At 44.2% G+C, this 12444-nt stretch overlaps 1 protein-coding gene across 2 annotated transcripts in view; it reads left to right on the top strand.

Moving 5' to 3' along the window:
- The window catches only part of CERK (ceramide kinase), a 104977-nt gene that overhangs the window by 68073 nt on the left and 24460 nt on the right, over positions 1 to 12444 (top strand). For both annotated transcript variants that reach the window (XM_033959121.1, XM_033959122.1), the window contains 2 exons: positions 7896 to 8001; positions 10346 to 10422. In XM_033959121.1, coding sequence (XP_033815012.1) covers positions 7896 to 8001; positions 10346 to 10422 — 183 coding nt within the window. The remainder of the gene's footprint in view (positions 1 to 7895; positions 8002 to 10345; positions 10423 to 12444) is intronic.

The following is a 12444-nucleotide window of genomic DNA, read 5'->3' as shown; positions in this document are numbered from 1 at the left end:
ATCCTAGGAGCAGGCAGCATATTCTCACATATGGGTGACGTCATCCAAGGAGCCAAGCATGGGCAGTTTGATAAGTGAACTGTTACTTTAAGTTGAAAAAATTTACGACTGCCTGCACCACGCATGCGTGAGTGCCTTCCTGCACAAGCCCCCCCATTTCTTCATTTTCCGCAGAGTGAAGACATTTGTTGCCTTTCTGCTTCACGTCTTTTATTTTCTAGTCTTTTTTTTCTTTCGAGTTTGGTAATTCGGTTTTATTTTTGATGGGTTTTCTAAAAAAAGTAAGAGAACTTTTCTGTCAAAGACCTCTTCTGTCCGTGGCGACGGCTTGTGCAGTGGTAGTTACATTTTTTTTGTTGCTGACCTTTTTCAAAGGTTGGTAGCTTTCTTCTGTAACACCTCTTTAATTTACTTCTTTAAAATAATTTCTTTCTTCCGTGCCCCTTTTTTTCTGCCAAGAACAGTTCTTCAGTACAAACAAGGATGGTGCCAGGTCTTCGCAGCCTTTGACATTGAAAGCATCGACATCAGCATTGCAGGAGCTAAGAAGCTAACCACTTGACAACAAGTGTCACAGGTCTCTATAGCATTGAGTCACTTGATGCAGAACAAACAACGACGCCACCACTCCCTAGCTTCGCAGGTTGTCTCTCCTTTACGGTGTGCATCCTCATCAAGGTCACTCATACCGAGACAACCTGCTGCACCAATGGTACTGACCGTTGAGCCTATAGTACTGGTGCATACTTCAGGTCTCTACAGCATCGAGTCTGTCGATGCAGACCACATATCGATGCCATTGCTCCCCGGCTTCAGGTTGTCTCTCCTTCAAGGTGTGCATTGAGATCGACCATTCCGGGACAAACTGCGGCACCGATGGTACCGGCTGTGGAGCCTTTGGTACTGGTGCATACTTTAAGGTGTCAAAAGTCTTACTAGCATCGAATACAGAACATACATCGATGCCATTGCATTCCAGCTTCACAGGTTGACTTTTCGGTATGCTTTTTGAAGTCATCCACTCTGAGTCAATCTGCTGCACCGAGGGTACCGCCTGTTCAGCCATTAGTACCGGTGCCGTAGGTCTCAACAGCATCCAGTTATTTGATGCAGACCATTCAACGACACCACTGTTTCTTCAGCTTTCTATGTGACAACTTTCTGCAACGATGGTACCGAATATTCGCTTACTGATACTGATCAAGAATGGGATCGCGAACAGATCCAAGAAGGTTATCATGCCGCTGTACCGGGCCATGGTGCGCCCTCACCTGGATTACTGCATCCAACACTGGTCGCTGTACATGAGGAAGGACACGATACTACTCGAAAGGGTCCAGAGAAGGGCGACTAAAATGGTTAAGGGGCTGGAGGAGTTGCCGTACAGCAAGAGATTAGAGAAACTGGGCCACTTCTCCCTTGAAAAGAGGAGACTGCGAGGGGACATGATTGAAACATTCAAAATACTGAAGGGAATAGACTTAGTAGAGAAAGACAGACTGTTCACCCTCTCCAAGATAAGGAGAACAAGAGGACACTCTCTAAAGTTGAAAGGGGATAGATTCCGTACAAACGTAAGGAAATTCTTCTTCACCCAGAGAGTGGTAGTAAACTGGAATGCTCTTCCGGAGTCTGTTATAGGGGAAAACGGAAAACACCCTCCAGGGTTTCAAGACAAAGTTGGACAAGTTCATGCTAAACTGGTGAGACTGGACTCATTTGGAACACTGGTCTTGACCTTGGGGCCGCTGCATGAGCGGACTGCTGGGCAGGATGGACCATTGGTCTGACCAGCAGCGGCAATTCTTATGTTCTTAAAACTATTTTTACAAGGAATTGCTTCCCAGGACCAGATCTTCTTCAGTAGATATTTTCTTTCCTGGATACATGTTGTGCTCAGCACACTTCTGCTTTAAGTTTAAAGCTTTTACTTGTTTGCCTACTTGTTTGGAACAACTCATAAGGGAATTCTCCGTCTCTAACCAGTATATTTCTCCAGAGCAACTTTCTATAGTGTCAAATTCATAGATTCAAATTTTCATATTAAGATCAACCTCTGCTACTTATCTATAGCATCTACTATGTTGTGAGCTCTGAGATGTCTAGTTGTTGGGAGTCTCTCTCTCTCCCCCTCCCTCCTCTCTCTCTCCTCTCCTCTCTCTCTCCTCTCCTTATGACATCTATTTCTCATTCTCCTCTCTCTCTCCTCTCCTCTCTCTCCCTCTCCCTCTCGTCACATTTCAACATAGAAGGAGTTGGAATACCTGAATAACATACTTTGTGTCACAGGTAAGACTGGGTGTTTCCCCACATATTTACAGATGTAGTCTTGGATTTTCATTTCCATCATTTCATTTTGCCACCAGTTTTTCTTTATGACATCTATTTCTCATTCTGCCGGTCATTTCTTCATACTGTAAACTTACAAAGGTCTCAGTCTTATGGAGCAGTGCTTCAATTGCTTAGATCTTTTCATGCTAACAAGTTGAACCGGTCTGCCACCAAAAAATCTAGTTCCACATGACTTGCGGCCTGCATTTATTTTTGCTATGCTTGGGATGGCTGCAATTTTTTACATTCCATTTACATTGCTGATATATGCAAAGCAGCTACTTGGTCCTCAGTTCACACGTTCATCTCTCTCTATTCTTTGGAATTCTTTCCAGACACAATGGTTACTTCGGCCAAGCAGTATTATAATTTTAATTTTCTTATCTGACCAACTCTCCCTCCATCCCATTACAGTAAGCTAGGGAGTCCCATATTTGGGAATATGCTGCCTGCTTGTGCTAGCTAAAAGCACAGTTACTTACCGTAACAGGTGTTATCCAGGGACAGCAGGCAGATATTCTCACAACCCACCCACCTCCCTTGGTTTGCTTCTTATCTTGCTTATGGAACTGGGGGGCTCATGAGGGTGACGGGTGGGAAGACACGCAGGTGCGGTGCGGGCAGTCGCAAAGTTTTTCAACTTAAGGTGACAGTTAATTTGTCAAACTGTCCGTACTCGGTTCCATGGATGACATCACCCATATGTGAAAATTTCTGCCTGCTGTCCCCGGATAACACCTGTTAGGGTAAGTACCGTATTTTCACGTAGATAACGCGCACCCGTGTAAAACGCGCACACGGGTATAGCGCGCGAAAAACACAAATCTATGTACAGAAATTTTTATATACCGCGCACACCCGTATACCGCGCATGCTGCCCGACTCTCCCGTCGCCGCCCGACTCTCCTTTCGCCCACCCCGACTCTCCTCTGGCCACCCCGACTCTCCTTTCGCCCGCCCCCGACTCTCCTCTCCCCCTTGAAGTCCTGTCCCCACCCTGAAAGCCTGATGCCCCCCCCCCCCGACGTCCGATTCACCCCCCCCCCACCCGCAGGACCGCTCGCACCTCCACCGCGAAGGACTGCTTGCACGCACCCGCATCCCGAAGGACCGCTCGCACGCACCCGCACCCCCACCCTGAAGGACCGCTCGCACCCCCACAGGCTCCCGACCCCCCCCCCCCATCATGTAGAAGCTCCTACCGGTGTCCTGCTGCTTCCTCTTGGCGGTCCCGACTCCCCGACACAATCGGGGCAAGAGGGAGCTCAAGCCCTCTTGCCCCAGCCAACCGCGGCACCCCCGACACGATTGGGGCAAGAGGGAGCTCAAGCCCTCTTGCCCCAGCCAACCGCGGCACCCCCGACACGATCGGGGCAAGAGGGAGCTCAAGCCCTCTTGCCCCCCTACTCCCCGACACGATCGGGGCAAGAGGGAGCTCAAGCCCTCTTGCCCCAGCCAACCGCGGCACACCCGACACGATCGGGGCAAGAGGGAGCTCAAGCCCTCTTGCCCCAGCCAACCGCGGCACCCCCGACACGATTGGGGCAAGAGGGAGCTCAAGCCCTCTTGCCCCCCCGACTCCCCAACACGATCGGGGCAAAAGGGAGCCCATGCCCTCTTGCCCCGCCAACTCCCCGACAATATCGGGCCAGGAGGGAGCCCAAGTCCTCCTGGCCCTGGCGACCCCCCCCCCCCCCCACTAGTTGTTCGGGCCAGGAGGGAGCCCAAACCCTCCTGGCCACGCGACCCCCTACCCCCACCCCGCACTACATTACGGGCAGGAGGGATCCCAGGTCCTCCTGCCCTCGACGCAAACCCCCCTCCCAACGACCGCCCCCCCAAGAACCTCCGACCGCCCCCCCCAGCCGACCCGCGACCCCCCTGGCCGACCCCCACGACACCCCCACCCCCCTTCCCCGTACCTTTGTGTAGTTGGTCGGACAGACGGGAGCCAAACCCGCCTGTCCAGCAGGCAGCCAACGACGGAAGAGGCCAGATTGGCCCATCCGTCCCAAAGCTCCGCCTACTGGTGGGGCCTAAGGCGCCTGGGCCAATCAGAATAGGCCCGGGAGCCTTAGGTCCCTCCTGGGGGCGGGGCCTTGGGCACATGGTCGGGTTGGGCTAGATACAAGAGTGCTAGATACAACTCTTTTGACCATATTGGGCAGACTGTATGGAGACAATAGGTCTTTATTTGCTGAAAGCAAATGTCAAGGTTAGCCACCATCTTTCATTGTGTATTTAATGTAATTGGTCCATTTCTTTGGAATGATCTTGTGCCAGCAAACAACTTTTAATAAATTTAAAATGAATCTTAAAACATATATTTTCACAAAACCTTTCAGTATATAAGGTCTGCTCTCATGGGTGAGCAGTAACGGAGTGCTGGAGGGAGGGAAAATCAGGGCCTTAGACTCTTCCCTCTTGTATCACCGGGATACTGAAGGGGGCAGGGCCTTAGGCATCTTATTGCATCTGGCCCACAATGTATAATTTTAATTTTTATGTTTTCAATGTTGTATATAAACTTTAAGTTTTTTCTCTCATTTTCTTATATATAGCATTCTTTCACTATTTTAATATAATTGTAACTTGTTTTCCTATTCAGCAATATACCAAATATGAGTAAACTATGTAATGAATAGTCCAAGATTAGTTAGTTTTATATCCCTTCCTCCCCAGGAGCCCAGAACAGGTTACAAGAATACATATACAGTAGAAGAAGAAACGACCAGTGTTATCATCAAGTTTGCAGATGACACAAAGCTATGCCGGGAAATCAGGTCACAAAAAGACAGCGAGGAACTCCAGAGAGATTTGAAACAACTTGAGAGATGGGCAGATAACTGGCAGATGAGTTTTAATGTAGAAAAATGCAAAGTGATGCACCTGGGCAGGAAAAACAAGGAGCATGAGTATAAACTGTTAGGTATAACATTGGGGAAGAGCGAACAAGAAAAGGACCTGGGGGTACTGATAGACAGGACCCTGAAGCCGTTGGCTCAATGCTCAGCGGCGGCAAAGAAAGCTAACAGGATGTTAGGCATGATAAAGAAGGGAATCACGAGTAGATCAAGAGAGGTCATAATGCCGCTTTATAGAGCAATGGTCAGACCACACTTGGAATACTGTGTCCAACACTGGTCTCCATACCTGAAGAAGGATATAACACTGCTGGAGAGGGTGCAGAGGCGAGCGACGAAGCTAGTAAAAGGGATGGAGAACTTGAGCTACAAAGATCGCCTCAGAAAACTGGGATTATTCACCCTTGAGAAGAGAAGACTGAGAGGGGATCTGATAGAGACTTTTAAAATACTAAAAGGAATCGACAAAATGGAGCAAGCTCACTCACCAGCAGGGGGAAAGGAAGGTGAGCAAGAAACAGCGTTATTCACTTTGGCAAATGCGACTCGGACTCGGATCAGAGGTCATGGCCTGAAGCTGAGAGGGGACACAGCCAGGATAAATGTCAGAAAGTTCTGCTTCACACAGCGAGTGGTGAACGGCTGGAACTCTCTCCCGGAAGAGATCATGGAAGAAACCACCATTCTGGGATTTAAGGGAAAATTGGACGCACATCTTCTTGCTGGACACATTGAGGGATATGAGTGACTAAGGTATTCGCCAGGGTATGCCTGGCTGAGCCTCCGTGTGTGCGGATCACCGGACTAGATGGACCCCAGGTCTGATCCGGTGCAGGCATTTCTTATGTTCTTATGTTCTTACATAGACAGTGGTATAAGGCAAACGTTAGACAGTGAGTCAGTAGGCGGCTGGTGCCCTAAGTCAGTGTTGTTCAACCACTGGTCCACGGACTGGTGCCAGTCTGCAGAAATTTCCTGCCAGTCTACAAGGCCGGCACGTGCATCAGGCCCGAGACAGTGTTCTTCAACCACTGGTCCACGGTGCGATCGATGCAGCATTATCTTCTGGCCAGCTCCCTCTTCCTCATTGCCGCAGAGCATAAAGCCACAGGCAGCGGCTCCTACGCACGTCCTATGCCTGAACTGTAAGTCTTCTCTCTGATGTCTCAACATCAGAGGGAAGGCTTCCAGATGAGATGCAGGATGCACGAGGAGCCGCTGCCCGCGGCTTTGTGCACTGCGGCAATGAGGAAGAGGAAGCCGGCCAGAAGATAACACCGGGGTGGCATAAAACAGCCAGGCGGGAGCAGGCCAGAAGGCACCTAATTGAGGCACAGCATGGAGAGAGGGAGACAACAAAGGTAGGGGGAATGATTTTATTTTTGAATTTAGTGATTGAATTGTGTCAATTTTTAGAATTTACATCTGCTGTCTATTTTGCACTGTTCAGGAAGAAATGCATTTATTTCTTTTTCTCTGGGGTTGTACAGCATAGGGTTTGTTTGTATATATTAGTACTTTTAGTTTTTGGTCCCATAATTGCATAGGGGTTATCCGTGTTCTGGTAGGAATGAATGTTGAGTTTAATTTTGTGGTTAACCATTAGTTTTAATAAGATTATATTGTGTGTGTATATATGAAAAATGAATGGAAAAAATGGTGCTACAATTAGTACTATTATAGGGGCCGGGTCTGGGGTGGAGATTGGGTGGGGTCTGGCCCACGACTTAGCCTGTGATTTGGATTTCGGCCCCTTAATGTGATTGAGTTTGATGCCTCTGCAATAGACATTACCAAAGTGGAGAAGCTATGTATGTGCAATATAGAAGCAAACGCCAGTAAGCAGAACAGTGTCTGAGGGGGGAGATTAAAGGAGATTTAAAGCGATTTTGTAGAATAGGAGATTTGGTTGGTTTTGTTGTAATAAACTCCATAATTACTTTCAAATTTAAGTCTACAAAGCAGGACTATGACAAGAGTTATGCTATATACCAGTGTTCTTCAACCGCTGGTCCACAGACCGGTGCCAGTCCACGGTATAATTATTTTATTTCCGCCGGTCCATAGGTGTAAAAAGTTTGAAGAGCACTGCCCTAAGTGTCACCTGTGGCCTTCCAACTAGGCTAAGAGTTGGCTCGGAAGATCATAGGAGGTTTATTTAGTTTGTGTCTAGGAATTCTATGAGCGTTGGAGCATTTAGCTCTCTGACCACGGCTTAGTAAAAAAAAAGAAAAAAAGGGGGTATAATTTTTACTTGGGGAAGTTTTCAAAGTTTTAACTTTTGTCATCTGTAAGAATGAAATAAAAATCAGAATGGAATGGATAATTTTTTTTTTTTTGTAAATATTTATTGACATTTCAAACTTTTATAATGTATACAATTTGACAGCTGCATTATCATAAACTGCTTTGATTTTAACCACACAGAAAAAGCAGTATATCAAGACCCATTACCCTTAATAAATTGTTAGTGATATTATAGTTGCAGTAGAGAAGAGTGAACAAATTTGTTTAGTACTATTTACAAATAGCCAAAGAGAAGATCACCCACAGCCACTAAAAATGTGCCATGAAGTAAATAAAGAATTCATTTTATATTCTTCATCCAAAAGGGCTACAGCGGGTACTAACTGTGAATGAAGATAACTAGGTATCAAAATAAATAAGCGATAACAAAATTTTTTCATCCTTCTTTCAAAGGTTTCAAGACCTTCCTTTCTCATCACTACTATGAGGGAACTGTTTCATTTCAGCAAGCAAACCAGACACTGGGATCACCAAGAGACAAGAGTACATGTCGATCAGGGTAAGTTTATATGGTACTAGATGATCATCTGGCGTTGCCCGGATATTCCAATCCCAGATATCCCAATTTCAGCAGCAAGAATGACCCTCTCTATGTCTCAGCGAGCCCAAAAACTATGCATTAGACACTTACCTTTCATATCCTATAGTCAGGCCTCACACTGTTGGACTGTCTCTGAAGCTCTAGATGTAGCAGCTCTCTTTTGCATATCCTGTAGTCAGGCTTTATAATTCAGGACTGTCTCTGAAGCTCTAGATGTAGCTTTGAAAACTTGGTCAATTACATTATGTTTCCTTGGAGGTATTGTTGCAGCAATGAAAGCACAGCACAGTGTGACATCATTCCCCAAACATCACACAATTGGTCAAAGCAATATCTGTCATTTTTGATGATTCTTTACGTGTCACCTCCTTCCCACCCACAGTGTTTGTTCCCAAATAATAATTGATATGTATACCAAGTTTGGTTGAAATCTGTCCATACGTTTCGGAGTTATTCTGGAACATACATACAGCAAAAATGCAAAATAACTACACTAGTTAAAGCACAGTCACTGTAGCGTTCTAAGAACAGGAAAGAAAAAGCCTCAGTACTGGTGAGCCTATTATGTTCAGGCTCTACTCAGCTGACATCATAGGCATAAAAAACTTTCCTGTCTATGCAATGTTCTGGTAAGTGTTACAAAAACTGCAGCTACATATGGCCTACGATCGTTTTGTGAAAATATCCACTTCTTCAGGGCCAAGTGCTGTTGTGTAAACATGCAATTAATAATTACTTTTGTAAAAGCTACCCCAAAAAACCTAGAGATTGAATGCACATAAGCATTGCCTCTGCCGAGTCAAACCATAGATCCATCATGCCCAGCAGTCCGCTCCCGCGGCGGCCCCCCAGGTCAATGACCTGTAGTGATCTATTACTCTAAAGCATTTTGTACTGTATAGTAACCCTTTAATTGTACCCCTGGATCCCCTTTTCCTTCAGGAACTCATCCAGTTCCTTTTTGAAACCCAAAGTCGTACTCTGCTCTACCACCTCCTCTGGAAGCGCATTCCAGGTGTCCACCACCCTCTGAGTGAAGAAAGATATCAGAAAAGCGTTACTTATTCATGCAGAGAAATCTCTTCCTTCGCTAATGCTTTTCTCATATCTTTGCATTCAAGCTCGACTCTAGAGAAGCATTGAAAAGGTCAGTCAGCGGAGCCACCAGAACTTCCCTAAGTTCCTTCAACACCCTTGGATGTACACCGTCCAGTCCCATTGCTTTCTCTACTTTTAATTTAGCTAGCTCCTCATGAACACAACCCTCTGAAAATCAATCAGGGTCTACCACGCCACCATCCCTATTCACATTTGTCTTCTGTGGGCCCGCTCTCGAATCTTCAGCCGTGAACACAGAACAGACATATTTGTTAAGCAATTCAGCCTTTTCTTTATCAGCTTTTACATATTCCTCCCCTTCACTTTTGAGTCTCACAATGCCACTTTTGCACTTCTTCCTATCACTGATATATCTAAAAAATGTCGTCTCTCTGTTTTACCATGTCAGCTATTTTTTCTTCCATTTGTATCTTTGCTTTCCTGACTACTCGACCAGCCTTTTCCAGATATTTTTTGCCTGCTTTCTCTTTCTGTGATCTTTTGTTGTTTATGAAAGTTAACCTCTTATTCCTTACCTTCTCAGCTACTACTTTTGAGAACCAAAGCAACCTTGTTTCCCCTCTTTTACTTACTTGCCTCACAAAAAGATTTGTCGTCCTTACAATAACTCCTTTCAGTTTTGCCCACTGCATTTTTACTCCTTCCAAATGTTCCCTCCAGACAACAATTCTTTGACATAATTCCCTATATGAACACAGTTTGGTTTTTATTTAAAGCCTAGAACCTTTGCTTTTGAATGAGCCCTCTCTATACCCGTCTTAATATTAAACCATACCATGCAGTAATCACTGGATGCCAGATCACCCACTGTAACATCAGAAACACTTTCCCCATTTGTAAGCACTAAGTGGTTCAGAATGGAATGCCCATGTTAATCCTTTGGGCAACCTTAAAAGCAATTCCTGAAAGTAATATTTCCAACACCATAGGAGCAAATCAAATGTTGAGGGATTTATATTACTTAAATGGTGCTATTAGAGGCCATTTTACTAAAGCGTAGCGTGCACTAATGGAATTAGCACAAACTAAATGCTGCAAAGCCCATTATGGGCTTCTTAGTATGTAGAGCATGCTAAGCTTTACTAAAAAGGCCCCTAGGTTTCATGTTTGGTTTTCTTTAGCATAACATAACTATGGCTTCAGTGAAATAGCTCAAAATAATCAAGATTTTTTTTTCTTCCAGATGCAACATTTGCAAGCAGAGTACACAAGAAGTGGAAGAGAAAAGGAGGCAGCATCATTATAATTTAGAAGAGACTGGTAATTTTTACCTGTATTTAACTTTGGGGAAAGGGGACATAATTGGATCAAGAAACTATAACCACTAACCCATAAAGACTGAAGCAATATATTAACCCCTAAGCTAAGCAAGTTCCATTTGAGCTATTGCTGAGCCACTTTTTTAGGTTATCTCACTGTACCACAGTTACAAACAAATGTTAGCCTTTCAAGGATTAGCACATAGGATCCAAAGTCTTCAACATTTTCTATAGAAAGGAAGTCACATTGTATTAAAAAGGTTCAAAGTAAAAGGAAGGCTAAATATAATACATGAGGTAACTAGATGGTTAATGCCAAAAAACAAGGAGTGGGAGGAACAAACTATCACTATTCTGCTAACAACTCCACTAAAATAACGTTAATTGCTGCACTGCTGACAGGCAAAATAATTTTTTAACAGAGGAAAAAGCTTTTCCTCCATGAAAAAAATTATTTTGCCTGTGAGCAGTGCCTCGGTTGCCGTTACTATTTTAATGGTGGTATTAGCATAATCATGATATAATGTTTGCCAGATCTAGTAGTGCCCCTCTAAAAATGAAAGATGCAATATTCATTTAAGCCCTTTTTCTACCTGGCTGCTGGTAAGGGGGACCAGTAAGCCGGGACCAGTGTCAAGCTGGCAGGCCATCACAAGCACTCTCCACACAGTCTCCCTCTCTCTTTGAAATGAAGCAGACCACTCCAGTAGTTATGAGAAAAAACAAGCTCTAACTCTTACTTCTTCTTCCAATGGGAACAAGAGGCACAATACAGTTTGAACAATACAGTTTGAACAATACAGTTCCAACAAAAACAGGCACTGTGTACATTCTTTATCTTGACTCATTTTAAAAGGAAAAATCTCCTAACAAAAAGATCCACTGTTTTGGCTGGATTGTGATCTGTCGAGGGAGATCTGCCCAAAGACAATTCTCCCATTCAAAGCATGAGCTTAAAAGCCCCTCTGTTGTCACTCATTTGTTTCTTTGAATGTTTTCTAGAAGTTGCTGGAACCCAAAAGGCTGGCTTTCCAACTGTCTTTTGAATTTTGTTTACCATGCATTAACTGCTGATCAGCGTTTGGCAGCCCTAAGGCTAGGAACTGCTATCAACCATTATAACTCCACAAATCATGATCAGGAGAGATTTACGCACTAATACTCCCTACCCCTGGCTGCATTCATTTTACAAAGATTGTGGCTATGCTATTTCTTGACCAGTTTTAAAACACATTATAATAATGCAAATAATTAACATTAAACATTTTCAATCTAAATGCCACTTTTGAGTATAAATATAGGTAGGTTAGAAAACATATAAAATCAATAAATCTTATTCATGTGCATTAGCATGACCAATTTAACTTGGTACAATAGTTGAATTATTGACCAGAAGAAAATTCTGGATACATTTTTTTAAAATCTTGATCAAAGGATGTAAATTATATGAAATTATTGAAATCTTCAGTGTTTTATCTGATAAAAGGCAAAGAAACATGAATAAAACCTCTGCAGAACCAACAAGGGTATAAAAACAATAAAGGTAACCAAAGGTGCAAACATTAAAGCTTCATTTGCAGCTTGACCAGACTTGGTCAAGTTTTGGCATAAGCCTTCATCAAGTGTTGTCAAAATCTTCATTATGAAAACATAAGCATGTATACAATTTGCTACTGAGCCAAATAACACTGTGCTTCAAAAGATACTAAGGGCTGGATTCTGCAAATAGTGCCATTACCAGCAGCTGCCTACAAAAGTGGCACCGTTTGTGTGTCAATTATGCCATTTGCAGAATTGCAGCCATGTCAAAAGTAGATGTCAGAAATGTAGGCCGGGGTTTTGAAGCCTACATTTATGGCACCTCCTTTGATGAGAATCGCGTCTACAGAGGTGCCTATGTCCATTTCTGGCATAAACCATGCCTACTTTTGATGTAGGCACCAGTAGGTGCCTCTATAGACATGACTTGGACGATGTTCTTTTTAGACGCCTACATTTTTTAAAATTACTTTTTAATTGGTTT

This window comes from Geotrypetes seraphini, chromosome 9 (assembly GCF_902459505.1).
Source record: "Geotrypetes seraphini chromosome 9, aGeoSer1.1, whole genome shotgun sequence".
Lineage (NCBI taxonomy): Eukaryota > Metazoa > Chordata > Amphibia > Gymnophiona > Dermophiidae > Geotrypetes > Geotrypetes seraphini.
This window is presented reverse-complemented; position numbering and strand designations above follow the sequence as displayed.